At 41.0% G+C, this 20,619-nt stretch overlaps 1 protein-coding gene and 1 non-coding gene across 4 annotated transcripts in view; one reads left to right on the forward strand and one right to left on the reverse strand.

Moving 5' to 3' along the window:
* Nucleotides 1–11,054: 11,054 nt before the first annotated feature.
* Nucleotides 11,055–20,619, forward strand: part of TERF1 (telomeric repeat binding factor 1) — a 39,074-nt gene continuing 29,509 nt past the window's right edge. Inside the window, exons 1-3 of one of the 3 annotated variants that reach the window (XM_066266320.1) lie at nucleotides 11,228–11,354; nucleotides 12,157–12,244; nucleotides 16,268–16,363. In XM_066266320.1, the coding sequence (XP_066122417.1) occupies nucleotides 12,214–12,244; nucleotides 16,268–16,363 (127 nt within the window). In that variant the 5' untranslated portion in view covers nucleotides 11,228–11,354; nucleotides 12,157–12,213. Of the gene's footprint in view, nucleotides 11,355–12,156; nucleotides 12,245–16,267; nucleotides 16,364–20,619 lie in introns of all 3 variants that reach the window. The other 2 variants (XM_066266317.1, XM_066266318.1) reach the window with 2 other exon arrangements.
* LOC136332425 (small nucleolar RNA SNORA17) lies at nucleotides 12,294–12,417 on the reverse strand. Its single transcript, XR_010730689.1, has one exon. It is a non-coding gene; the product is annotated as a small nucleolar RNA SNORA17 (small nucleolar RNA).

A 20,619-nucleotide genomic window follows, 5' to 3' on the forward strand; every position in this document is an offset into this window, starting at 1 on the left:
GACCCCCACAGTGCACCATTGGGACGGTAAGGAAAATGGTGGTGGGAGGGGCTGACAGCGTGGCACCTAAGAGAACTAAGAAAAGAGTTTCCTCCTCCCTTCCCATTTCCCATATTCAACCTCCTGTCAGCAGCTGGGTTTAACAGTGTGACTCAGGCAGCTGCAAAATAGCAGAGACAGTGCCAGAGCCAAAACTGAGCACATCCTCACTCCAGCCCCAGACCTTTCCTTTCTCATCCCTCGTGACTTCTCTGACAGCCCTCGGAGAGCTAACGATTATAAAATCCCTCCAGCAGAACTTTTGAGTTCAATTTGCAAGGTGGTCCTGGTCAGGAGAAAGTTTTGTACAGAAAGAAGCCTTTGTTTCCACGGGTTGTAACATAGTGGCTCCTCACATGACCTTGAACTTTATCGTGGCTCACATCCCTACAAAGTCAGCATGGTGGCAGGAAGCATCAGCACAGCATGGAATATAAGAACTTATCACAGTGCTCAAGGTTACAACAAGAGACAGAGTTTAATTCTGGCTTCTATAACTCACAAATAGCCTAGGTGAGCTTCACGCACCTTCAGAAGAGAGTGACAATGACCTCTCTGGCCAAATAAAAGGGCTGACCTGAGAAACAGCAATTGTACAAGGACAACATTTTTTATTATTAAGTTAGAGGAGGGGAGGCAGAGACAGACTCTTGCATGCACACATGCACCTCAACTGGGATCCACACAGCAAGCCCCCATAAGGTAATGCTCTGCCCATCTGGGGTGTTGCTTCGTTGCTCGTTGCTCAGCAACCAAGCTATTCTTAGTTGGCTCCTGAGGCAGAGGCTATGGAGCCATTCTCAGCATCCAAGGCCAACTCACTCCAATTGAGCCATGGCTGTGGGAAAGGAAGAGAGAGAAAGAAACAAAAGAGGGAGGGGTGGAGAAGTAGGTGGTTGCTTCTCCTGTGTGCCCTGACCAGGAATCAAACCCAAGACATCCATTCTCAGGACCAACGCTCTACCACTGAGCCAACCAGCCAGGGCCAAGGACAATTTTTTTAGATTATAATACCCAACTGGAAAACAGGAATAACATTCCTGTTATAACATAAATGAGTTGAGTGATTTTATAAGAGTCAACATTTTTAAGTATTCGATAGATATATTGTCCTGTGCTGGGCACTATGCCAAGTACTGGGGACCCAAGATTAATTACATGGGGATCATTACCTTCATAAAGCTTGCATTTATCACCATGGGAATGGTAAACAGCTAGCTCAAGTATGGCTGTTCATCCCATGCTCTGTCCTCACCAATGTCAACCATTGGCCCATGCATTCCTCCAATGATCCCAGATACAGCCTCAGAATACAGCACCCAAATCCACCACAACCAGGCAGTCAGTGCTGCTAACCCTCAAATTACTTAATGTTCCTTTATCACCAGACAGGCAAAGACCATGTCTGTCTGATGACATCCATCTGACACAGTGATAATCATGATAATAATTAGTATGGCCTATTTTGTGCCAGCCTATGTTCTAAGAGCTTAATACCCACCGCCTCCTTCAATCCCATTTCTCTAAAGTGGTTAGTTAACAGAAATTGTATGTGGTCATCACTAAAGACTCATTTAAAGAAAATGGGAATAAACTCCAGTCCGAGGAAATGAAATGTCCTTCAGACAAAGTATCCCCAGGTGATGGATGTTTCACATTAGCGATAACGAGAGAGCTGGTGAGCTCCCCTCCCAGGATGTCTCAGAATTAGGAGAGGGGTGCCCAGCTCTAGTGAAAGCACAACCCTGCCCGAATGAAGGACAAACCACATGACCTTTCCCTGTCACATTGATTCCTGAGATCCGATCATTTGTGGTGCTCCAGAATCAAATTTATTTTTTGCTAAATTGTGTTCATTAAATTGGCTCTGTGTCCACTTAGCACAGATGACAAATCAGTAAAGGGGGGTAGGGAGAAGCAAGCAATTTGTAAAAACACATTTTTAAACTTCTATTAATCACAAAGCTACATTTTGTGCTGAAGAACAACTATTGTTTAAAGAATCACTCTCAAAAATACCTGAAAGCAGGTGTTAGACACGATGAAAAGGTGAAGTCCAAAAACTCACACACGTAAATCACCATAATTTGTGTGGATAAATTAACTTGTGCTAAAATGCCTTCTTTAGGATGGATGTAAATTCACTGTAGAAATAAACTGATTCTGAAATACCAGTGATTTAAAAAAAAAAAAAGACTAATGTTAGGCATTTTTCTATTTTAAGAATTCAAATTTTTCTAACTATAATTCAAAAAGTGTCATTTATGCTGTATTAGATTTTAGCAAGAAATTGCCTTATAATGCTTACTCTGTAAAGTCATTTCCCAAAGAAGCTAGACATTTAAATAGGAAAATCCCATTCTATCTCTCATCTGTAAGTAATGACATCCCAACATCAAAGGGCTAATTTACTTCATTTATAAAGGGCTCTTCCAAATTAGTAAGAAAAAGAACAACTCAAGAAAAAAATAGAAAAAAGCCTTGAAAAAGTAGTTAGCAACAACAAAAGAATTCCAAAGGCCTGGAAATTATATACTTACTCTCAATCAAAGGAATGCAAATTAAAACAAAAAAAAATTTTTTTAATTTAAGTGAGAGGAGGGGAAATAGACAGACTCCCACGTGTCCCAACAGGGATCCACTCAGTGACCCCTGTCTGGGGTTGATGCTCTGCCCATTTGGGGTCATGTTCACAACCAAGCTAAATATCGCCTGAGGGGGAGGCTTCATGGAGCCATCCTTAGTACCCGAGGCCAATGCGCTCAAACCAAGGGAGCCATGGCTGTGGGAGAAGAGAGAGAAAAAGAAGGCCCTGGCCGGTTGGCTCAGTGGTAGAGCGTAGGCCTGGCCTGCAGGAGTCCCGGGTTCGATTCCTGGCCAGGGCACACAGGAGAAGCGCCCATCTGCTTCTCCACCCCTCCCCCTCTCCTTCCTCTCTGTCTCTCTCTTCCCCTACTGCAGCCAAGGCTCCATTGGAGCAAAAGTTGGCCTGGGTGCTGAGGATGGCTCTATGGCCTCCACTTCAGGCATTAGAATGGCTCTGGTTGCAGCAGAGCTACACCCCAGATGGGCAGAGCATCGCCCCCTGGTGGGCGTGCCAGGTGGATCCCGGTCGGGCGCATGCAGGAGTCTGTCTGACTGCCTCCCCGTTTCCAACTTCAGAAAAATACAAAAAAAAAAAAACCCATTTGTAATATTTTATATTGTAGTTATGCTTACATGCCTATTAATTTTTAATAATAATTGTAAGAAAAAAGTATTCATTTAGATACAAATGAAGATGGAACTTACAAAAGAAGGACTGTTCTCCCTAAAGGAGGATGATTGGTCACCTTACCTAAAAGCTCCCCTTGTGAGCACTTGGGTTTTTTCCTCATAAACTGACTTGAAATTGCCTTGGGAAGTGCCCAGACATTGAGGCACAAAAAGATATTTTATACACAGCCCAAAAATTATTTGTGGAAATTGAAAACTGTGCTCTTGCTGAACAAATCAACCATTATTCTCCAAAGAGCCATTTCCTCTGTGTGAGCGCCAGAGCCCATGGTGCTGACTTCATGAACGCGCTGTTCTTTAAATGAGTCTCCACTCGAAAAACCGCAGGGCCATTGAGGAGGGAACCAGCAGGCCAGAGAACGGGGGCATTGGGCAGAAGAGGATGGTGCCCTTGCCTCTGAGAAACTGTCTTCACTGGCTTTAAGGCTGCAGTATTTAAAAATGGGCCAAGAAAATTCTGAAACCCAAAGTATTATCAGTAGTTTAATCATCAACGGAAAGATCAGGTTGATTTAAATTTGTGGGGGGAAATGCCGCTTTAACAGGAGTAAAGCATCATCTTTGTCCAGATGAACCAAATGTAAAGAGTTCAAACGAATTCGGCTGTCTTCCTGCAAAATGCAAAAGCGATATAGGATTGCAGTCATAATCATAGGACAAGATCAGCAGCAACTCTTTGGTTGCATTAAAGGTGGGTGACCATGGCTTTTCATCTTTTTCTTTTTGACTCAGAGATAGCTTTTAGATTTGATGAAAATGTAGGTGAAAAGTTAGAAGGGGCATACCCAATCCTTTCTCTCTCTGTGAGATAATCTACCAAAGAGCAAGCACCCTGCTCATTAGCTCTCAACAAACCTTCTTAATCTTTGAACATACAAATTTAAATGTTAAGCCTAATTAAACAGATACCACCACCACTTTTCATTTCGTGCGCTAATGGGGACACGCACAAGTAATGACTCTCATGAGCAGAAAGACAGAATTGGCATTAACGGCTTCTAATTAAAATTTGGCTTCCAAATAGGATGTTTTTGCTTTTCACTAAAAATAGAGAACTTTTTAACTAGATGAAGGAAATAATAAAATGCCCAGATCATTAACAGGAAATTGATGGGAGCTGTGCCCTTTTGTCTCTCACACCTTCTGACTCTTAGGTCTGTCCAGAGCTCCGTGAGCTGCATGCAGGAAACCAAGGCTCACTGAGGAGAGGAGAGGAGATAAAAATGAGTAATAAATGCGAGTGTGCTTTGAAAAAAAGGAAACACTTCTCTTAAAGATCACTTGTTTATTATTATTATTGTTGTTGCTGGTGTCATAATACCAGCCCTTGGAATTGGAGAGAGAATCTGAATGGGCCACAGAATATCAAATGTATAAAATGGAAAGTATTGTATTTTACACTTTCGGTTTTGCCAGGGTCAGGAATATCAGAAGTTGTTCAAAGTCTTTACAATTTTTTTTCCATGTGGAATGGATGGTTTAAAAAAAATTCTTGGAGCAAGCAAGTTTTTTCTACAAGTTGACCTTGCATAAGCACATCTAGACAAAAATAAGCCTTTATTTTCCTCCAAAACACTCTACAAATTGCCTGCAACTGCTTCATTACTACCAAGGAAAGACATCTCCTTCTATTCTGGTGGCCCTGCCACTTTCTCTCCCTAATTAGAGCCTCCGTATTGTCTGGCCATCTGCTTCTGGGTTCTGCCCAACTGGTGATGGAAGGGGAATTTTATGATATCATCCTATTAGTGAAAGGATAAATTCCACATTAGTCTTATTTTGACAAAATGTCTTTGGGGAAGACACATGGACCCCTCATGGTGCTTCCTGTGTCATAACTAAACATTTCTACTGGCTGCAGAGGTTGTATGGTTTTTCTGTTTGACCATCTCATGGCCAGCTGGCCTGAAAACATCATAAGTTTTTCTACCCACTTTCTCAACCACTGTTCACATCTTCTATTGGTTTGTTAGTTGAAAGAAACCTTTGAATTTCCCTCATGTATAGCTGCCTTCTCTTTCATGGAATCATTTTGGCTAGTAGGTAAAACTCTATTTGGGTACCAGCACAGACTAACCCTTTGGCCCCAGCTTTTTCTGTCTCCACATTTAACCCAACACTCTAGCACACTGTTCACAGAGATAGCCCTCAACAGTTCCTCTCATCTCTGTCCACACCTGTTCCTCCTCCTATAAAGAGGTGAAGTCTACTTGTCCACCATTGAATCTGGAATGACCTTACGGATTGCTTTGACTGGAAGGGCATGGAAGAAGTGACATTGTGCTGTTCTGGGCTTGGGCCTTCAAAGTCCTGAGAATATCTGCTTTGGCTCTTTTCTACCTTCATGGAGAGAAGTACAACACATCCCACACCAGAGAGTCCATGAAGACAGGCTCTGGAGGAGACACTGTTGTAAAGTACCCCGTACCTCACTTCCGTGGTTTACGTAGAGACACCAAGTCCAGATGAATTTTAAGGAGTTTTATTAAAGGAGGAGATTTATTAAATAAGCCGGCCGCATATGACTAACATGGGGCATTCGCAGACCCAAATCATGTGTGTCTGGCACAGCCCTTGCGGCAGGTTATATACCTTTGTTGGCAGGAAAAGGAGGAGGGGGATGGGACACAGTTCATTAGCAAGCTTACAACATTTGTCTATAGGACCCATGAAAAACATTTCTATACATTAAAACTTATAACACAATAGCAAAAATGTTATTCCACATACTAAAAGGTATTCCTAAATTTTCTAGTGTTCATTTGCCATTCCTTTGTGTGTGTATATATATATATATATATATACACATTAATTATATGTCTTCAGGAGGGGAGGGGTGGTTTCCATGGTGCAAAGGGATAAATGCCTGCAAATGGCTCATCAAATAAGAAAAGGGTTTTTTTCAATCTCTCCCTTCCTGCACCTGGCTAGCTATTTACCGCTTCCTCACAGGTGTGGGGGGAAGGATGGGAATCCAAATCTCCTTCCCCTCTTCACTTACAATACAATGCTATTGGCCATCCTGACTTGGTGTAAATCACACAAGCACAAAAACCATATCCACAAAATCTCTCTGCACACCTAGCACAAATTAATAAAATGCTCTTTAAGCTTTTTAGTAGAAGGCAGCCTCCTACACAGTATGTTTCTGCAAGCCAGGAAACTTTCACATTTCTTTCCTTAAAATATTAATATTAATTTTGTAGCTTTTGGTACTTTACTACAACACCATGTGGAAGAAGAGGCCACATGAAGAAAATCTCCAGCTGACACCATGAGAAAAGAGAGGCCCAGCCGGCCCACCAGACCCCCTGATAAGGTACCAGGTATGTGGCCAAGGCTCTGTTGGGCCCTCCAGTCCAGGATGGCTGTCTCACTCAGCACCACATACAGCAGAGAAAGCTACCCCATCACAACATGTCTGAGTTCCTGACCTACAGATTTGTGAGCAATAAAATGGTTGTTGTTGTAAGTCCCAAAGTTTGAGAGTGATTTTTTTTTTTACAGAGACAGAGAGAGAGTCAGAGAGAGAGATAGACAGGGACAGACAGACAAGAATGGAGAGATGAGAAGCATCAATCATTAGTTTTTCATTGCACATTGCAACACCTTAAATGTTCATTGATTGTTTTCTCATACATGCCTTGACTGCGGGCCTTCAGCAGACCGAGTAACCCCTTGCTCGAGCCAGTGACCTTGGGTCCAAGCTGGTGAGCTTTGCTCAAACCAGATGAGCCCTCACTCAAGCTGGTGACCTCGGGGTCTCGAACCTGGGTCTTCTGCATCCCAGTCTGATGCTCTATTCACTGCGCCACTGCCCAGTCAGGCGAGAATGATTTTTTTTATACAGCAGTATATAGTTGATACATAAATACTGTGATGATGATTATAATTATGGCCTGAAGAATCATGCTACCCTGTATCTATGAGGCCTTGCATGTGATATAGCTACACCTCCTATCAAGAGTTGGAGGCTTGTGACTTCCTTTGACCAAAAGATTGTGGCAGAAGAAAGTCTGGGCAAGTTCCAGAGCCCAGGTCATAAAAGACATTGCAGCTTCAACTTTGACACTTTTGGAACCCGGAGATCACCATTCCTGAAAAAGCTTAGTCTAAATTAGTGGAGGGTGAGAGACCACATGGAGGAGACAAAACACTCCAGCTAATAGCTAACACCATCCGCCAGAAGTGAGAGAAGCCATAGGACCCTCTACCAGCAGATGACTGTGGACACATGAGTAATCTCAGGCAAGACTGTCCAGGTTACCACTGACAAGATGAGCAACATAAAGCAAGTTACAACACAGGGGTGATAATAGTGAGTACCAAAATGAGTTGTTGTGAGCATTCAATGAAATCATCTATAGAGAATATACTCAGTAAATGTGAGGGGTTTTTTTCCCAAAAGCATAAGATTTGTTTTTATGAAAAGTCTTTACAAGTTTTTAAATGAAGTTATATCTTTTAAACATCTTTTTATAAAACAAAAACAAAAACAAACAAACTGAGAACAGAAAGTCCCCATTCCATAGTCCTTCAAACTTTCTTCGAGGAATTGTCATGGAAGTGCTGGAGGATTCTAGACAAAATGGTCTAGGGCATTTTTACAGGACAGAGCTGTAAGAGGGAATACTACTAAGTAATTTAAAATATTTGGGGGGGAAAAACTTTAAGCTCTGTATTAAAACACAAAATTGCTGCTTCCAATTGCTTCTTAAACTAGGATTTTTAAAACTTCAGACTTCCAGCCCTGGCACAATAGTCCAGTTGTTTAGAAAGTTGTCCTGATATGCCAAGGTCACAGGTTCGATCCCAGGTCAGTGCACATAAAAGAATCAACAAATGAATGCATAAATAAGTGAAGAACAGATCGATGTTTCTCTCGTTTCTTTCCTTTCGCTCTAAAATCAATCAGTAACTAAACATTTATAAATACTTGTTTTATTCTGATGCTATACAATAGCAACATTGATATACTAGAGAAAGTACATAAACATGGCAATAATTTAAGTGTTAATTTTGACTTTTCACTCTATTCCAGTGAATAGAGTGAAAGATTTCACTGAGGTAATATGGCAGGAAAAACACAGAAAGAGAATTAGCAACTCTAACAATTAAACAACAGTCATTGAAGATTGAAAATTTGATGAAAAGATGTTATGTCTATTCATCATGAATTTGTACACTGGGAATAATGGGCAAAATGAAGGTAAATGGTCCAATTTCTTGGATCATAATGAAAATAGTTTGTTTTAATTGGATTAGGGTTTTTTTATTGCTTAAGTATTATTTCATACAAATGAGATTCAACCAAATTGTCAAGATGGTAAATTCAGAGTGAAGCATCTTTTTAAATAAGAATAAATAAGATGAGAATTCTCTACAGCCAGGGACAACACCATCATTCTAGAATATTTTTTAATAATCATCACACAAAATACTAAGAAAAAGAAATGTTTACTCTTAGTTGTCTTAGTCAGTTCAGGCTGCTATAACAAGATACCAGAGTCTGGGTAGCTTAAACCATAGAAATTTATTTCTCACAGTTCTTGAGGCTGGGAGTCCAAGATTAAGGTGCTATCTAGTTCAGTTCTTATGCTCTCACATGCCAAGGGGTGGGGGGAGGAGGGGAAGGGGTAGAGCAGGGAAAGGAAGCAAGTTCTGTCCTTAAAAGTTCAAATTACAGATTCAAGAGATAAGAAAATGACTTATTTTTTAATTCATTAACTTTGGTGATGGTTTGTTATGCAGCAGTAGGAAAAAATTTATTATAAAAATTTGTAACTCTTGATATGTTATAATATAGCAATTCTGAGTGAAAATAAAAGCCATCTTCAATTTCTTACAGTAATTTTCCCCTGGGGCAATTTGCTACTGAAAAAAAATTTCCTATTAAGCATTACAACTATATAACATATAGTTTGACTCTTTAAAAATGACATTCTTACCCTGATGAGTGCATTCAAACCTTACACTTATTTCAGAAGTGTTATGAAAGGGTCAATAATTGTGCTTTTATATTCTTCCTATACAATCTTAGAATTCCAGTTTATGTTTACTGTGCTATTTTCATCAGCTTAAGAACTGTAGAAGTTCTTCATGTAGAAGTAACTTTATAAGTGAACACTAATGTACTGTCATTAAAAGAAGGGCCTCACCTAACCAGGTGGTGGCGCAGTGGATAGAGCGTCGGACTGGGATGCGGAAGGACCCAGGTTTGAGACCCTGAGGTCACCAGCTTGAGTGTGGGCTCATCTGGTTTGAGCAGAGCTGGACTCAAAGTTGCTGGCTCGACCAGGGGGTTACTCGGTCTGCTGTGGCCCTACGGTCAAGGCACACATGAGAAAGCAATCAATGAACAACTAAGGTGTTGCAACAAAAAAATAATGGTTGATGCTTCTGTCCCTGTCTATCCCTCTCTCTGACTCTGTCTCTGTCTCTGTAAATAAATAAATAAATAAATAAATAAATAAATAAATAAATAAGGGTCTCCTGGAAGAGCCCATTGCCACTCAAAGACTATCCTCCACACACATGCTACTATCTTTACCAGGTAAGAAGGCATTTGAGAATAAAGTACAGAAATGTTTTATCAAGCACATAATACAACTAAAGTGCTAATCTCTGCAACTAATTATATTGGACGGATGGATGAATAGATGACAGGTAGTAGGTAGGTAGATAATAAATAGATGGATAGATGATAGATAGATAGATCCTCTCTGGCAGCAAAATTGATCCAATTAAAATTTTAAATCATTCTAATATTCTAGGTAAAATTTATCACTGATAATCTGATAAAAGAGTCCCCATTTCTGTCTTTCTCTCTTCCCTTGCACTTCCTGCTCCAGTCAAGTGTCCTCAGTTATTTCTACCTACTAGCCTCAGCTCAACCTAGACAGGAAGTAGTACATATATATATAATTGATAGGTTCTCAGGCCCTCATCTCACCTCCTGTTTAGCTCTTTTGCATATTGGAGTTGCAGGTTGGATTAGTAAGAACGATTTTCATAGTTGTTTTTTTTTTTAAAGATTGATAATCTTTGCAAGGTTGAAGTATGCTATATATTTTCTTTCTGCTATATATTCTACCAAATATTTCATTGCATAGCGACCTCTACTGGGAAGAATATCACAAGGGCTGACAAAATAAGCCAATTTAGTGAGTTTAGTCAAGGCATTGTTTGATTTAGCAAGGCAATGCTGGTCAAATCTGTTGTGTAAAATTGTTACAAACCAAATGTACTCTGAATATTTTTATTTTTAAAAAGATTTTATGAAATATTTCAAACTTATGAAGTACAGGGAACAATAAAATAAACGCATACCTGCCACTCAACCTTATCAAATCTTAACATTTTGCTGTATTTACCTTAGATCTTTTTTGCATAAAACAATATACAATATATATTCAAATATATATATATATATATATATATATATATATATATATATATATATATATATATATATATATATATATATATATATATATATATATATATATATATATATATATATATATATATATATTTGAAAATATAAAAAAGCCCCCGCTAGACGGACCAGTAATTGGTTCGTGCTGTAGGAGGCAGCAAGTTTAGGCCAATCAGAAGCCAGGCTCAAGCCCATCGTGGTGATTGGTGAATTCACGGCGGAAGAGCCCTTTTGGTCACCGCCTCCGCCCTCCAGCACGAACCAATCGCAGCCCGGCGCTCGAAGTGGCAAAACCCGCGCCAGCTATTGAACATGGCGGGATGCGGTGCTGGAGCGTTCCCTAGCTGCAGGGGCCTTGCAGACGGGGCGGATGCGGGCCCCTCGGAGGAGCGGCTGTGGGAAATAGCGAGAGATGATCAGGAGCAGTTCGACTTCCAGGTTGAGATGGGGGTCCCCGAGAAAGAAAAGGACGCGGGCCTGGTGGCGGAGGCCGAGGCGGTAGCTGCCGGCTGGATGCTGGATTTCCTCTGCCTGACTCTGTGCCGGGCCTTCCGTGACGGCCGCTCCGATGACTTCCTGCGGGCCCGAGACAGCGCGGAGGGTGAGTGCCGGGCTCCCGGGCGGGAGGCTGCGCGGCGGAGCGGGAGTGGGCGGGAAGCCGGGCGGCTGGCGGCGGGGGCCTGGCTAGCAGCGCTGTCCCCCTAAGCGACCCGCAGGACAGCCTGGGGACCGCGGCCTGGGTGGAACCGTTGGCTGGAATCTCACAACCTCCTACTGTGAGCTCAGTTTTTCTCCGATTCTGTTTTTCTGAGAAAAGTGAGAATAAGACCCTCTTTAGAGGTGATACGGGATTAAATGAGTTAAAATGTACAAAAGCGCACCTAAGGCGGTGTCTTAATTCCTTTTCTCTCTTTTGGCGCTTATCTCGGTTTTTCTTTGGACTCAGGTGTTTTCAGTTACCTGTGAGCTACCTCATTCGGCCTGTAGCTCAGACCTGAGGGCTTCAGAGTCCAAGTCACTGTCTTGAAATCTGCTGCCTAGACATTTACAGCCCGTGATTGGTGAACAGACATAAATCCATAGAGAAGACCAGCCTGGCTTATAAAGTGGCCCAAGCCCGAAGACAGATGAGCTTAATGCTCAGAGACCTGGCTCCGGATGGCTTCCAGGGGATGGGTTAGATAGGGGAAACATTTTTAACCGTAGTAGCTAAAGGAGGTAGGGTCCTGGGCTCTATTTGACTTGTAGGTGCTTGTAGAGGGTATGTGAGGAGTGCAGCTGGTCCTGATGTCAGCCGAGCTTGGGTTCCTCTGGCTTCCCTGCTTTTCTGGGCCTGGAGCTGAAACACACTGGAGGCCTAGCTCTTATCTCTACTTTGACTGAAACTCTGTTTTTGTGGTCAGTGCTTTGTTCCTAAGGTTATTTGGCGATGACCACAGCCTCATTGTCCTGGCGGCTTAATGATTAAGGGAGTGGAGTACAAGGGAGAAGGTGAGTGAGGTGCTGGGTGAAGCCAGTTTTTGTTTTTGTTTTTCCTCCATGTGTCAGACTCCATTATCCAGATGGTCAGGGCCAGAATGCTGAATGTAGACAAGCTTCTTCTCTGCCATCTGAAGATGCAAATATGACATAGCAGCCACATCTGCAGCACTTCTAGGGGCAGTGAGGCCAGTTTGAAACACAAGAAAAGAAAGGAGAAAAGATCCTATTCAAGAAATGAAGACAGATGCTCTGGTATTTATTGCAGAATTAGCGCTCAACTTATTGCAGCTAGATGTAGCCCAAGCTAGTGTGTTTTTTTACAACATAGTATTTAATAGAAAATTAAATAGTTAAGAAACCCATATTGACACATTTCATTTTCATGCCAGTCCCATGAGTTAGGCAAATAATCTTAGTTTATATAGAGAAGTAAATTGTTAAGCAACCTGAAATATTGACAGCTTTTAAATTCTTTTAAGGAAATTCCCAGACCCATACATTATGATCCAATTCAAGAACCTTTCCTCTGTGTCACAGATGACAGGAGAGCCATTAATTAACATTAATTAGAAATTTAAATCCTAGAATGAAGCCATACCATAATTAGAATTATTAAAAAGTCTTCTTTGGAGAGGAGGCTAGAATTATCTAATTATCTTATGGTAATGAATTTTAGTTAGAAACATCAGCATGAGTTCTTGTTTAGCTTATTAAAGATATAGATAGCTACATATAGAAATACATATGCATATTTTTATACATGTATAGATACAGGTTAGTGTATATATATATGTATATATGTGTGTGTGTGTGTGTGTGTGTGTATATATATATATATACTCATTAATTTTCTTTGTTCTGTTAGGTGAAAACACGTAGATTCAGTGTACCCATCATAGCAATGAATACACCCACCACTCAAGTGGTGGTTTCCAATACCGTTCTCCAGCAAAGGGAACAGAGCTCTTTGGAGAAATGGCCAGACTCTAGTACTGGCACAGAAAATATACAAGATGAACCTAGAGCATCTTGTGCTAGAAAGTGAGGAAGTGCTAAAAACAAAGCAAAACAAAAACAAAACCCCCAAACAGAAACACCCACAATGGTGAGGATGCCTACTGCAAGAGCTCCCAATGGCCAAAGCAGCAACAACTTGAGCAAGAAAATAAAAGAATTGTATTATAACCCAAAATATAAAATAAATAACTGTGAGTTCATGCTGATGTAAATAAATGATGAGATAATTATTAAGTGGGCAAAGAGATAAATCTTCCATGCAGGAGAATTTTAAGAAATTTATATACCTGCTCTGTCCTGAAGGAGGTGGAGCATAACTCCCCATTCCTTAAGTGTGGGCTTCTCATGCAGATTTTCTTCTGAAGAATACAGTATGGAAGGGGGAGAGAGTAATTGTACAGTAGAGAAATCTAACAAACTACCTCATCTAGGTAATAATCAAGGTCACCATCAACAGTGATTGTTGACAGATGTTCTTGATATGACGAAAATGGAACTACCTCTATGGTCTTCCTCACCAAACCCCTTAACCCCAGTCTAATCATGAGGGAGAAAAAAATCAGACAAATAAGGAAATCTGAATAATGCATGAACTTTAGTTAGTATATCGTCAGTTCATTAATATATGCCATACTAATGTAAGATGTTAATAGTAGGGGAAACTGGGCGGAGGGTATGTGGGACTGCTACTGTCTTCACAGTCATTCTGTAAGTTTATAACCATTCTAAAAAATAAATTCATGAAAAACATAAAACCCCTTTTCAAGGTTCTAGCTCAAGACCCAAGAAATAATCTAGGCCACTTCCATTTTATTCAAGTTAAGGGTACAAAAACCCAGAGAGAGGAAACTTTTTCAAGTTGCACTGCTAATCGGTGGAAGATAAGCAAATTGTGAACATAACTTTGTCCCTGTATTCCAATTTTTGACTGAAAGGACTCCCTTTCTCTTATAGAATTTCTTTTACTATACTTTTTAATATTGTAAAAATATACTACTTGATGCTTTCGAGAAAATTCTTAGTTCTTTCATTCCAACTTAGAATTGTTCTCATACCCTTTCTCTTAGATGATGCCTTTTCCAGGTTGTTACTTCTAACCTGTCTCCTACCATGAGAAGCAGTGTGGGGCTGTGATTAAGAGTATGGACTCGAGAGTAAATTGTCTGAATTTGATTCCTGGCTCTGCAGCCTCATAGCTGTAAGACCTGAAGCAAGTACTTACCCTTTTGTTACATCAATTTCCTAACTTGTAAAATGTTGATAATAGTAGTGTTTACCTGATAAGGCTATCGAGAGAACCAAGTGAACTAGAACCAAGTGAACTGACATGTATAAAGCAAGGTTTCCCAACCTCAGCACTGTTGACGTTTTGACCTCCTAATTCTTTGTTCTGTGTAGGCACGAGGGTGAGGTGGTGGTGGGGCTGTCCTGGGAATTGTAGGATGTTCAGTAGCTCTCCTGACCTCAACCACTTGGTGCCGTTAGCATTCCTTCCACTCATGACAAAAGGCTTCAGACATTGCTAAATAATCCTTAAGACACAAAATCACCCCCAGTAGAAAATGCCTGGTGTAATAAAGTGCTTAGAGTAGTGCCTAGTGTTAAAATAAGTGCTCAAATATAGTTATTGTCGCTAGTCTTTAGATCTTCTCTAATGTATTTTTCTGTCAGAAGTGTTTGGTCACAGGTATGGAAAAAACAAGTAGGCAGGTTCAGTCAGAATAGGTTTATCTTGTTTTGCTTTTTGCTGAGCAGGTAGGAAGACCAGAGGGTGATGGATATCTATAGTTATTGCACAGTTGACTAAAGTGAACATGGAGTGAGGTGACTATAGAAGGGGCTGGCTTTCTTCCCTGCAGTAGATTAGGTTTTTCTTTAACTTTGCTCCTGTACCATACCTATCCACTGTGGCTTTCATTAAAATTTTAAGTAGTTATTTGCATAACATTTTTTTGTAATTTGTGCCTTTGACTAAAACCATCATGAGGGACTGGGACAGGCTGGCTATCTCATTATTCAGTCATCAGTCCCTAATGCTGGCTAGAAGGAGGAGGTGTTCAGGAAATGTTGAATGTGTTGTTTAAATTTTATTTAAATTTTGTGCTATCTTTGAAGCCTATTATATATGGCTATATTTGACTCAGATAATTGCTAGTATAGTGTAAGATTATGGCATTTTAGAATTGAAGAAATTTACTTATTTGTCTTATCTGCTTGGTGGCTTCAGGACTGGTGTTTTTTTGGGTGTTTTATTTTATTATTATTTTTTTTTCGGTTTTTGCATACACCTCGTGAGCCCTAGGTGAAGTATAATAGTACCTTTAGGTCTTGAAACACAATTTCCTCAGAGAAGCCTTCCCTGATACAATGTTTGTTATATGCTTCCCATAGCCTTCTATACTTAGCTTTTTCGTTTCCTCCACATTTTACTTTAGTTGTTCAGTCATTTGTCGTTCACTGCTACAGGGTAATAAGCTCACCCAGATCCAGGATTATGGCTTACTCACCATTGTATAGACTCACTGGCTAGTGGGACATCTGGTTGGGCATTCAGATATTAGGGAAATAGTATAAACAAATGTGTTTTTTAATGCCCTGGCTGGTAAAATATAGCTTTGTAAACTGAACAGACTCACACTTAACTGAAACCTTGACAGAAACAATATAAAATTTTTCCTGTAATATTAGGAATTTTAAGGACTAAAACAAGCTTCCAGATAATGACTTGACACATTTATAATTTGGATCTAAACTTCCCTTTTTGTTAGTTTAGCGTGCTACCTGTGAAAGTGCTTTTAAATATTATTCTACATGTTAAACATGTAGTTTTATTTTAGTGTTTATTGCTGTTTTTCTGATTTTTTCAAAATTATAAATGAAAGCATATGGCTCTAAATTTATTGTAATTTTTGCATGATGTTTATAATATGTTTTCTCAATAAACCACATAAGCACTGTTTGGTCAGGGTTTTTGGTTTTGGTTTTTTTAATGTTTTAATATTCACTTTTTTTCAGCTATTATTCATGGATTACCCAGTCTGACAGCTTATCAGTTGAGAACTGTATACATTTGTCAGTTTTTGACAAGAATTGCAGCAGGAAAAACCCTTGGTAAGGAGGTGTTTTTATCTTATATTGGGAATATTGCAGTCTATGTGTCAAGGTGAGGCAGTGCAGAGAAGCAGATAGAAGCTGCTTTTTGTTGATGAGGGTTTGCCCACATGTATGAGTCATGGACAGCTCCACACAAGCATGGCTGAAGCAAGTGAAAGAAGTCCAGTCCATTTTCTTAGAGCACCCGCTTCTGCTGCTGCTGCGGGGTCCCCTGCTCCACAGACTCTACAGTGGAGCTTCTCATGTAAATTTGTGTAGTGACTTTTGTGGAAGCCTTTTGCTTGAACTTCACTTATATATATAAAGGAATCTGGTTTATAACTATGGTATCTCTCTCCCGTGTTCCCAAAGTTCATTTTAGATTGTAAGGGGCATTCCTAATTCAGTTTATCAACAATGGCTGATATTACAACATTGTCATTTAGAGGACCTTTTGATGCAAAATAATTACATATTGGTATTGTAATTATCAAGGTTTATAAAAGACTTTCCCAATCTTCCCAAGAAATAGGCAGTACTTACATGAAACTGCTTACTTAATGACATGTCGTATTACATAAAATCCCAGTGTGGCCCTGGCCTGTTGGCTGAGTGGTAGAGCATCAGCCTGGCGTGCAGGAGTCCTGGGTTCGATTCCTGGCCAGGGCACACAGGAGAAGCACCCATCTGCTGCTTCTCCACCCCTCCCCCTCTCCTTCCTCTCTGTCTCTCTCTTCCCCTCCCACAGCCAAGGATCCATTGGAGCAAAGTTTCCCCGGGCACTGGGGATGGCTCTATGGCCTCTGCCTCAGGTACTAGAATGGCTCTGGTTACAACAGAGCAACGCCCCAGATGGGCAGAGCATCACCCCCTGGTGGGCATGCCAGGTGGATCCCAGTCGGGTGCATGTGGGAGTCTGTCTGACTGCCTCCCTGTTTCCAACTTCAGAAAAACACACACACACACACAAAATCCCAGTGTGTTGGCCACTCTCATGGCCCTCACTAGTCCAGCTCTGGCTCATGTATGCTTTGTGTTGGGGGTGAGGTTCAGTCTGGACTCGGTGCCGGGCCCACCGATGGATAGGACTAGAGGCAGAAAGACAGAGTGGATGTGAGGGAGACAGTTGGTAATCTGGCCCTGTTGCTGAAGAAGAAAACAGGCTGATGTGGCCACAACTGGAGAATTTCTGACCATGCAGACCATAAGTTAATGTGCTTGTTAACAAGTTGTTTTACAATTAAATGTGAGAAAATATTCTCAAGTGCCCGGCTATGTTTCACATATAGCAGTTGTTCAGTGTATCTAGTTTCTCCCCCTACCTTTGCTCCCCCAAAAAGGGTGGAGAAAATCCAGACATTGTGTGTCGTCCCAAATTTAATCTTGAAATTCACCAGGATCCTGTTTTGGGTGTGTCTGTTTTCCCCTTTTAATTGAATTTATTGGGGCAACATTGGTTAACAAAATTAATACATATTTGGCCCTGGCCGGTTGGCTCAGCAGTAGAGCATCGACCTGGCGTGCGGAGGACCCGGGTTCGATTCCCGGCCAGGGCACATAGGAGAAGCGCCCATTTGCTTCTCCACCCCCCCCCCTCCTTCCTCTCTGTCTCTTCCCCTCCTGCAGCCAAGGCTCCATTGGAGCAAAGATGGCCCGGGCCCTGGGGATGGCTCCTTGGCCTCTGCCCCAGGCGCTAGAGTGGCTCTGGTCGCAACAGAGCGATGCCCCAGAGGGGCAGAGCATCGCCCCCTGGTGGGCAGAGCGTCGCCCCTAGTGGGCGCTGGGTGGATCCTGGTCGGGCTCATGTGGGAGTCTGTCTGTCTCTCCCCGTTTCCAGCTTCAGGAAAAAAAAAATACAAAACAAACAAACAAACAAAAAATTAATACATATTTTAGGTGCACAATTCTACAACACATCATTAGATATAATAGGCCAGTTTAGTTATCAAGAATAAATATATTTTATCGTAATAGACTTAAACAAGACAGCATTTTAAATTTTATTTTAATTTCTATATTGGATTTTCAACTATACACCATCTTTTGCATTTTTTCTAGTGGTTACTTAACAGCAGCACTGCCTGATAGAAATGTATTGTGAGTCTTGTGTGTAATGGGAAGTTGTATAACAGCTACATAAGTAAAGTAGGAAAATGAAGGGCTGAACACGATGCCCCAACAAATGACATCCAGAGAGCAGCAGGTGTAGTGTGCTGTAGCAAAGTAGACTTCAAGACAAAAGAGGTACCAGGAGACAACAGTGGACCCTTTACCATGATGAAGGGGACAATGCACTAAGTAAATTAGAAAAAAGTAGGGGGGATTAATCTTAGTAATATATAATTTAACCCAATATTTCTAAAATAAATGTGTCAACATTGTTAACATATTAGTATATTGTAAAACATGTTGATGAGATTTTTTACCTCCTTTTTTTGGTGGCTTTTTGTTTTGTTTTGTTCTGTTTTTTTGCAGTCTTTGAAACCTAGTGTGTATTTCATGCTTAAAACACATCTCAGTTAGGACTGGCCATATTTTAACTGCTCAGAAACTGCATATGGCTGGTGGCTACCTTATTAGCTTTAGTCTCCCGCCACACAGAGCTTTAAAATATGGCAAACGTGCCTGACCAGGTGGTGGCGTAGTGGATAGAGCGTCAGACTGGGATGCGGAAGGACCCAGGTTCGAGACCCCGAGGTCACCAGCTTGAGCGCGGGCTCATCTGGCTTGAGCAAAAAGTTCAACAGTTTGGACCCAAGGTCACTGGCTCCAGCAAGGGGTTACTCGGTCTGCTGAAGGCCCGCGGTCAAGGCACATATGAGAAAGCAATCAATGAACAACTAAGAAGTCGCAACGCGCAATGAAAAACTAATGATTGATGCTTCTCATCTCTCTGTTCCTGTCTGTCTGTCCCTGTGTCTCTGCCTCTGTAAAAAAAATAAATAAATAAAAAAATAAAATATGGCAAATGTTTTGAAGAGGAAATGTTTGCTTCTCCTTCATTGGGACTTTATATCTCTCTTCTTTTTTTTTTAAATGATTTTAGAGAGAGAGAGGAGTGGGAGGAGAGAGAGAGAGAGAAATAAAAAAAATTGATTTGTTGCTCCACTTATTTATGTACACATTGGTTGATTTTTGTATGTGCCCTGACATGGGATCGAATCCACAACTTTGGCATTTCACGGTGAACATCTGCATCTCTAGGAGATTCCCCTACCTTACCACCCAACCTCTTCCACTGCCCCAGAACTCGGCAAATGTCCCATGAGCAAAAATACCCTGTGTTTTCAGTTTTCCTTTCCAGCCCACCAAACTAGCCCCAAGAACACCACCAGAAGCTTTTCTCGTGTCTCTTACCCCCAGTAAGCTCTCCCTGCATGGAGTAGACTGGACCTTCAGCCTGAACAGCAGACGAGTGCAAGGAAGAAAACATCTATGGCCGTCAGCTCACTGCAGGACTCTTGCGCGAGCTGTAGCTCATCAAGTTCTCACTGCTGCCACAGCTGCCCCGTGCCTGGAGCAACATAACTGCAATTTATCCCATTTTTTCTAGTTACAGTGGGAGTGTCTTACCTGAAAGTGAAGGTCTACACTATAAATATTTTAAAATTAAGATCTAATGTCATTTTTTCTGTGTCTCACAGTTGTAAGAAGGAAGGTAGATTAGTGAGAAGGGTTAGATAATGTCAGTCAGGAAGACTTACTAAGGAAGATTAGTATGAACAGAAAGCAAGCAGCTGTGAAGTGAATAAGCACGAAGTATTAGGGCAGTCGCCTTTGCACTTTGATTTTACTGCTTTGCATGTACTCTGTTCATACCAGCCATCTTGTTATTCCTGAAACACATCTTTGTTGAGACACAGTAAGTAGTTTTTAAGGGTTCTTCTGGTGTCTGCTTGTACCACTTGCTAGCTGTGTAATCTCTGTAGATGTCAGGTTTAATAACAAGGTTAATAATACTGTGTACTCTGATAAATTGTATGGACAAAGGAGCTACTGCATGTTAAGTACTTAGCACATTGCCTGACACATAGTAGGACCTCAATAAATGTTAACTAGGAGTGTGCATATTTTTGTGCACCTCTGCCTTCTACTCTTTCATCTTCTGAAATGTTCTCTTCACTTGACTATCTTCTCTTTATTCTTTTTTTCTTTTTGCTCTAGAGAGAGTGAGAGGGACAGGAAGAGAAAGAGATGAGAAGCATGAACTCATTGTGTCACTGTAGTTCATTGATTGCTTCTCATAAGTACCTTGATTGGGGGGCTCTAGCCAA

This window comes from Saccopteryx bilineata, chromosome 3 (genome assembly GCF_036850765.1).
Source record: "Saccopteryx bilineata isolate mSacBil1 chromosome 3, mSacBil1_pri_phased_curated, whole genome shotgun sequence".
Taxonomy (NCBI): Eukaryota; Metazoa; Chordata; class Mammalia; order Chiroptera; family Emballonuridae; genus Saccopteryx; species Saccopteryx bilineata.